The 7,491-nt window shown below is 47.9% G+C and overlaps 1 protein-coding gene across 1 annotated transcript; it reads right to left on the bottom strand.

The window, feature by feature from the left end:
• Positions 1-1,782: 1,782 nt before the first annotated feature.
• Positions 1,783-3,323, bottom strand: LOC145795141 (uncharacterized). Its single transcript, XM_082878106.1, has 2 exons — positions 2,613-3,323; positions 1,783-2,521 (listed from the first exon to the last, which is right to left on the bottom strand). Exons 1-2 carry the CDS (start codon positions 3,048-3,050, stop codon positions 1,892-1,894), a joined length of 1,068 nt encoding a protein of 355 aa, XP_082734232.1. The 5' UTR covers positions 3,051-3,323; the 3' UTR covers positions 1,783-1,891.
• Positions 3,324-7,491: the final 4,168 nt, after the last annotated feature.

Here is a 7,491-nt window from a genome sequence, read left to right as displayed (position 1 = left end):
GGCAACCATCAAAGAAAAAGACGTGAAGCGATTTGTCTGGCAGAACATTGTCACGCGGTTTGGCGTCCCCAAGATTTTGATCTCTGACAACGGTACCCAGTTTGACGGTCGCCTATTCAGAGGATTCTGTGAAGATCTAAAGATAGAATTCTACAACTCCACCCCGGCCTACCCGCAGTCCAATGGTCAAGCCGAAGCATCAAACAAGACTATACTGGATGGGTTGAAGAAACGGTTGGAAAAGGCTAAGGGCAAGTGGGCTGAAGAATTACCGAGCGTCCTTTGGGCATATCGAACAACCCCGCAACGTTCGACCGGGGAAACTCCATTTGCTTTGGCTTATGGCATGGAGGCGGTCATACCCTTGGAAGTTGAAATGCCCACCCTCAGAACTGAGAGTTTTGAGCCCGAGCTAAATGCCGAGGCTATTGCCTTGGAGTTGGACTTAGCGGAAGAGCGCCGGGAGAAAGCCCTCATCCATGTTGCCGCTTACCAATAAGAGCTCTCCAAGAAGTATAACAAGACAGTGCACCCCAGACCGTTCAAAGTTGGGGATTGGGTTTTGAGGAAAATTATGGGCAACACCCTGGTGCCAGGAGAAGGCAAACTAGGGGCAAATTGGGAAGGACCTTACAAGATCACTGGTCTGGCGGGCAAGGGGGCTTACCACTTGGAGGATCTAGAGGAAAGAGCCATACCCCGGCCATGGAATGCGGCCAACTTGAAATTGTATTATTTTTAAGCTTTTTACTTTCCTCTTTTTTGTAAAGCAATTTTTTGGCTTGCAAAGCAGAATGTAATTCTTTTTGTCAAATTATAGAAGTCATTTTGCATTAGCACTCGGATTGTTCTTTTAATGTTTAAAACCGAGATGATTTGCTCCGGTTGGAAGAGTTGGTGTTTTGTCCAACTTAGGATCCCCAACCGAGATGATTTGCTCCGGTTGGAAGAGTTGGTGTTTTGTCCAACTTAGGATCCCCAACCGAGATGATTTGCTCCGGTTGGAAGAGTTGGTGTTTTGTCCAACTTAGGATTCCCAACCGAGATGATTTGCTCCGGTTGGAAGAGTTGGTGTTTTGTCCAACTTAGGATCCCCAACCGAGATGATTTGCTCCGGTTGGAAGAGTTGGTGTTTTGTCCAACTTAGGATCCCCAACCGAGATGATTTGCTCCGGTTGGAAGAGTTGGTGTTTTGTCCAACTTAGGATCCCCAACCGAGATGATTTGCTCCGATTGGAAGAGTTGGTGTTTTGTTCAACTTAGGATCCCCAACCGAGATGATTTGCTCCGGTTGGAAGAGTTGGTGTTTTGTCCAACTTAGGATCCCCAACCGAGATGATTTGCTCCGGTTGGAAGAGTTGGTGTTTTGTCCAACTTAGGATCCCCAACCGAGATGATTTGCTCCGGTTGGAAGAGTTGGTGTTTTGTCCAACTTAGGATCCCCAACCGAGATGATTTGCTCCGGTTGGAAGAGTTGGTGTTTTGTCCAACTTAGGATCCCCAACCGAGATGATTTGCTCCGGTTGGAGGAGTTGGTGTTCTGTCCAACTTGGGATTCCCAACCGTGATGAAGTACTCCGGTTGGAAGAGTTGGCGTCTTGTCCAACATGGTATCTTGTCCAAACTTAGCAACAACCGAGATGGATATTTCGGTGCGTGAATTTGTTTTGTTATGCTCAACTGCGTCGACCATGTTATGGACTCCGGTCGACAAGTGTTCAAATGATAAGTCGTACCGAGATAGTTTGCTGAAGACAGAATTAATTACTACCGGGCAAACACTTGGCGAAAATTCAAAATTTTTCATTGATAAAGAAATTCATTACAAAAGGTGGGGACAAAGCCCGGTTACATCAAGTGTATTGAAAGCAAAAATACAAAGAAAAGAAACCTAAACTAAGGGGGAAAGATTGGCGAACTCATCCTCGGCAGCATCAGCATCAAGGTCAACAGCTTGGCTTGCTTCTTGAGCGCCGGGCTCATCGTTGCCGGGCTGTTCAGGCACCTCGGCCTCTTCTTCCTCAGAATCTGTGTCATCCTCTCCATCTTCAAGTCCTTCCTCGGCCTCCGCTTGAAGCGCAGTAAATACATCATTTGCATATGGCACGAGGTAGACCGGTAGTGAAGCTTTGGAAGGATTGGCAAAAACGTCGGTGTCAGAGCCCTGGCCGAGGTGTTCACAGGCAGACTTCCAACCGGCCTTGAAGTAGATGTCTTGTGTTGCAAACACCTGCTTCTTATAGCTCTCCTCGGCCTCGTTGAACCCGGCCTTGTTGGCAGCCCGGCAAGCCTTCTTCTTCGCCTTCTTCAAAGCGTCAACCTCGGCCTGAAGCTCACTTTGTTTTTTCTCGGCTGCGCCCAGCTGACCGAGCAGTCTATTATTGTCATGGTTGGCCATTTCGAGAGAAGCTTTAGCCCGGCCGAGCTCGGCTTGGAGGCTTTCAACATGGCTCGCAGTGTCGTTGGCTTTCTGCCTAAGCCGGTGGATGCGCTCTAGGACCAAATGTTGTTTTTGAATGGCCTGCAAAAAGAAGCAAAGTACATCAGAAAGGGGACCGAGCAAGAAGGACCGAGCAAACACCTGTGAAATGTTAAAAAGAACGCCGACTTACCCTGGCCATCGACTTCACAGAAGATTTTACCAGCCGGGTGTCAGGGACGTGGTCACTGCCTACCACGTCGCCCGGTAGGAGAAATGCTTTGGAGAGATCGAAGGCAAGCAAATGTTCTTTGTCTGCCTTGATCGATGCAGTCGCCGGGATGTCCTGTCCCCGGTGCTTCAGCTGAGGACGCCAAGCGGGCACGGGAGCAGGAGTTTCAGCAGGATGCTCGGTTGTCAGCTCGGTGACGAGCTCGGCGGAGGGATCTGCCCTTGGTCTTTTTCCAGCCCGGCGCGCTTCTCTGGCGGATTGCACGGCAGCTGGAGCCGGAGAAGCAAGGGCTACGACGGCTGCACTCGATTGACCGGCAGCCGGGGAACGGGTGGTGACGCTCGGTATCTCGGCTGAGGTCGCGGTTAGAAGGTTTTTGATCCGAGATCTTTTGGCCATTTCTTGCTCGTCAGTTAACCGGATTAATGGGACGTCTGGTAGTGTTGGATCGGGAGGTGGCGAAGGAGCTCTGAGGAAGTCAGTTACTCTACTCCGGCGCGGAGCAGAATATCTGTAAGTCGGTGTGTAGCCGAGCAATTCGTTGCAGTCTCGGTGACGGTACCTAAGCACGGCCCGAATTGCCTCGACGTTGGGGAATTGGTAGTTGGCTTGCAAGGCCTGGATAGCTGTAAAAGAAACAGGGAAACCGGTTAGTAAAACTAAAGAATAAAGTTAACCGAGCAAGTTTGAGTGGCTTACATGAAGAACCGAAGTCCTTGCTTATGAACCAGCCCGGCACCTCGGCTGTTTCGTAGTTGCCGGACACCCAGAAGAAATCATCATCGTGCATATCTTTGTCCGGGGTGCCGGTTACGATTTTTTCCTTGCCCGGTCTTATTTTCAAGTAGTAAGCCAGGCCGTCACCGGTGTGGCCCATAGTGTATTGCCTTAATATCTCGGCTAGGCCTAAGTTGGCGCCCAGCCGTTGGTTCAATTCGTGTACGCCGTTGATTATTCTGTATGTGTTGGTGGACACCTGTGTGGGTGCCAGCCCGGTTCGGCGGAGGAACTCGGTTATGAGAGGGTTGAGTGGGAAACGAAGACCCCCTTCAACGATGGATAGCACGGTGAAGGGGCATTCCTCCCTACCCCAAGGCGTGGTCTCTTCTTCGGCCAGCTCGAGATGGACGTCGGCCGGGACGCCGTAGTCCTCTCTGAAAGCGGCTAGCGCGGCCGGAGTATCCACAAGGAAGCGGAACTTCCCCATTTGTGGCCGACTTACTATAGCCCGGTTGATGGGTTAGGCACGGTGATAAATTGCTGCAGCTCGGTCCTGAGAGGTTCAGGAATGACAGGGGTCCCCTTGGACTCTGCAGGAAAAGGATGGTAAGTGTAAGTGTGTGGTTTCGCTAAGAGAGCTAGACTTCAGCTCGGTCGGTAAGGGGGCCAAACTACCTCGGTTGTCTGATTAAGGAGCTCGGTCGCCCAAGCAGACCTGATGTTAGCCCGGTTAAGCGACCAAGCCCTTTGGTTATCTCGGTTTTTGCCATGATTGGAACAAACACGTTGTTTGCCCGGTTTGGCTAACTTTTCGGATCAAAAGAAGGCCCAGAGCCCGGTTCACCCCAGTTCTTCGATGTTCTTCAGGAAGACGAAGAACACCAAGAACAGTGGGAGGTTTAGGACGTTTTCTATGGTCTAAGCCCTAAAAGCTATGTTTTCGGGTCCTAATGTGTGCAAAATAAGAGTAAATAGCAACATAAGAGAGATTGGACATCTTACCTGTGAAGGGCCGAAGGTGTTCTTCCCAAACACGAAGAATGGCAGGATGGCAGTCGAGCTTGGGTCTGAGAATCGACAGAGATGGATGCAGCAGTAGAGGAAAAATGGAACTGGGGGGGCAAGTTTGTATAGGCGTTAGAGACCGCCCAAATTCAAATTCTGGCAAAAACGGCGGGTTGGCTGCCCGATGACCAATGGCAGACCGCCACGTGTCACCATTTATGGCTTTGGCAGGACTGAAGCGACGGGTTGAAAAGACGAAGAGCCAACCGAGCTACTTTCAACGAGAAAAGGTCAGCCGAGGAATATAACCGGTCAAATCTGCGGACAATTGCGTCAACTAGCTCGGTCGAAGCTTGGCATCTTGACGACCGGATAAACGTTATCTCGGACGAGGTGAATAATCCCAGTCACGCTTCCGCGGACGGAATTAAGGGGCAATTGAGAGGGTGATTTATGCTCCGGCGTTGGGCCGAGGTATAAACCGAACAGGTTGGGGGCCCAGCAGAGCAGTGGGCCGAGATGATCGACTGTTCACCCGGAGATGGGCTACCAGAACTTGGGCCGGGCAGAGTTTGGACTATGTGCTGCCCCGAACCGTGCAGAAGGTGCTCGGCCAGGAAGTGACCAGTCAGACCAGGATGCTCGGTCTGAGGATTGTCGAGATCAGACAGACCGAGAGGCCGGCGCTCGGAAAGGCGCGGTCAGCCGAGGTAGTTGACTGACCGGCGAGAAGACCGACCAAAGGAGGATCCCGGGCTAAGCTTTGCCGAGATGCCGCCTAGCCCGGTCCTTCATTCGGTTATCCGGTCGGGCGCTTAAGGTATGAAGCATGGTATGACCGAGGTAGGGTAGCTCGGCTGCCGAGTTCCAGCTATGCTGGCAGGCAGTTGAGAGCAGGTGATGAACGGCATGGTTTAAGCTGACAGATGGGATAGCAGAGCCACGTGTCAGGAGATGACAGGGAGTGGATATGGGGCACAGAAGGTATATAAGCCTGTCTGCGCCCCCCATACGAGATGGACGAACACTCTGTAAGAAAATCCTTACACTCAAACACTCTCTCCCTTCTCTCTATTCCCTCTAAGGTGTGCGCTAACTTGACCGTCGGAGGGTTTTTCCGGCCACACACCGCCGGGTAGATCATCCTTATTGACTCGCAGGTGATCGGACATCGACGGAGCTCGGAAGAAAGGAATACGGGCACGCCGGAATATCTGCTCCCCGTACACTCAACAATGCATAAGTTATTAGTTTAATTCAAGGGGCGGTAAATACGACTTAGGTAATCCCTAGGTTGGCGTCAGCAAGTAGGCATAACTAGCACTACCAAAGAAAACCCCACTTTACCGGTTGCTAACCGGAAGGGAAGTGGTACCTCCTCCACTCGTGTTTTCGGTCTTTTACCCCAGACACTCAGGCCAACTTAATCAATTTTATCTACACCTCCTATCCGGACTTACTAACGTATTTACCCCAAAACATTTCAATGAATCTCATTTTCATTTTTTTACAATATTTCATTCTCAATGCAAGGTTTCAAATCTCAATTCAATAGTTATAACAAGCAAAGTATTGAAATGCCAAATGCAACTATTATTCATGCCATGCAAGAGTTAACCATGAAATGCAACATCCTTTCATTCACAAAACTTCCACACAATGTTCCATTTGTGAGTAAAATTTCCATTTTTCAACTATTCCATGCAAGGTTCTCATAACAATCACCACACTCATTTCCCTTTTCAATGCTATTCCTCATCATAGCCATATATTCATCTAGGTTTTTTTCAATGACCAACCAATAAACTCATACATTTTACAATCCTCAATAATTTATCCATTTCATAACTAAGTTACATTTTGAGCAATAACTCCCCAAAACCCCCAAATTTTCATATTCCAAGAAAATTTACCTTTGTCAAGTAACACAAGAGATTTTCTTCAATCATTCTTTTATTATAACATGATGATAGATAAACACCCACAATTCCCAACATTTCCACAAAGTCTCAAGTTTTTAGGTTTTTGCCAAAACTAAACATTTCTCCATCTTTCATGAGAAATCTTTTCCCCATTTCCATAATATAGTCAAGTCCTCTAGTATTGCAAGAAGAACAAGGAATAAACCCATTTTGAAAATCATCACAATACATAAAACAAAACCAAGTTCCTAATACTACCCAAAAGAGTTCCAAATCAACGTAATCTTGTAAAAACATATATATAACTCAAAGAAATCCCCTACCTCAAGCTTTGGAGAAGAAGAGAGAAGAAACTCCCCAAAATCAACGGTGTGGAAACTTGATCTCCACCGCACACAATGATTCCCTCGAGAAGTTATCCAACTTTGATGAAGAAACTATGGGCAAATTTCTAAGGGATTTAAAGAGATCAGGGATTTGATCTTGTTTGGTGTAGGAAATGTAGAGAGAAGGAAGAGAAAAGAGTTTTTAGAGAGAGAGAGAGATACAATAAAAGTGAGATACAATCAGCCCAAAGAAAAGAAAAAGCAAAAAATTCGAACTCACCTACCACCGCACGTGCGGCACCCAAGCCCGCACGTGTGGAGCATGCCTCCTGCACGTGTGGCCTTCCTCCCTGCACATGCGGCCCTCCCTCTCCTACACGTGCTGCTTCACGTGCTTTTATTTTAGTATGCACCCAGGTCACTCCCCTGTTTTCCATACATGCGGCCTCACTTCCCGCATATGCAACCCCCTCTCCGCATGTGCGGCTCTGGTCCTCCAGCCTAGAAAATTTCCAGCTCCACTCTCGACACTCCGAACCCGACCTTGCACCCTCCAGAATAAGTGAAGTACTCAGAATCAAACTAAATACAATACCTAAGAAGGAGTTTTCAACAACACGTACCCGGCATAACTTAAATAGGAAGGTGGCGAATAACGTACCAGTTATCACAACCAAACAAAATCATACTCAACAATTTGATCAAACTATTCATCATTTTCTATTGCCTTGTAGTATGAAAAATGTATTTAGTAAACAATCCAAAACGTCTATTTTTTTTAAATGTTTCATTCAAGAAATTGTGAAAAATATACCCTGTCAAATTCATATATTTTTCAAACTGTATGACAATAAAAAATGATGAATC

This window comes from Camellia sinensis, chromosome 7 (genome assembly GCF_055761805.1).
Source record: "Camellia sinensis isolate YWXY chromosome 7, ASM5576180v1, whole genome shotgun sequence".
Classification (NCBI taxonomy): domain Eukaryota; kingdom Viridiplantae; phylum Streptophyta; class Magnoliopsida; order Ericales; family Theaceae; genus Camellia; species Camellia sinensis.
This window is presented reverse-complemented; position numbering and strand designations above follow the sequence as displayed.

Excerpts from the sequence above, each read along its gene's own strand:
- LOC145795141 (XM_082878106.1), bottom strand. The coding sequence starts at position 3,050 with ATGGCCAAAAGATCTCGGATCAAAAACCTTCTAACCGCGACCTCAGCC. Across the intron at positions 2,522-2,612 it reads CTGTGAAGTCGATGGCCAGG|GCCATTCAAAAACAACATTT; the intron begins GTAAGTCGGCGT and ends TTCTTTTTGCAG.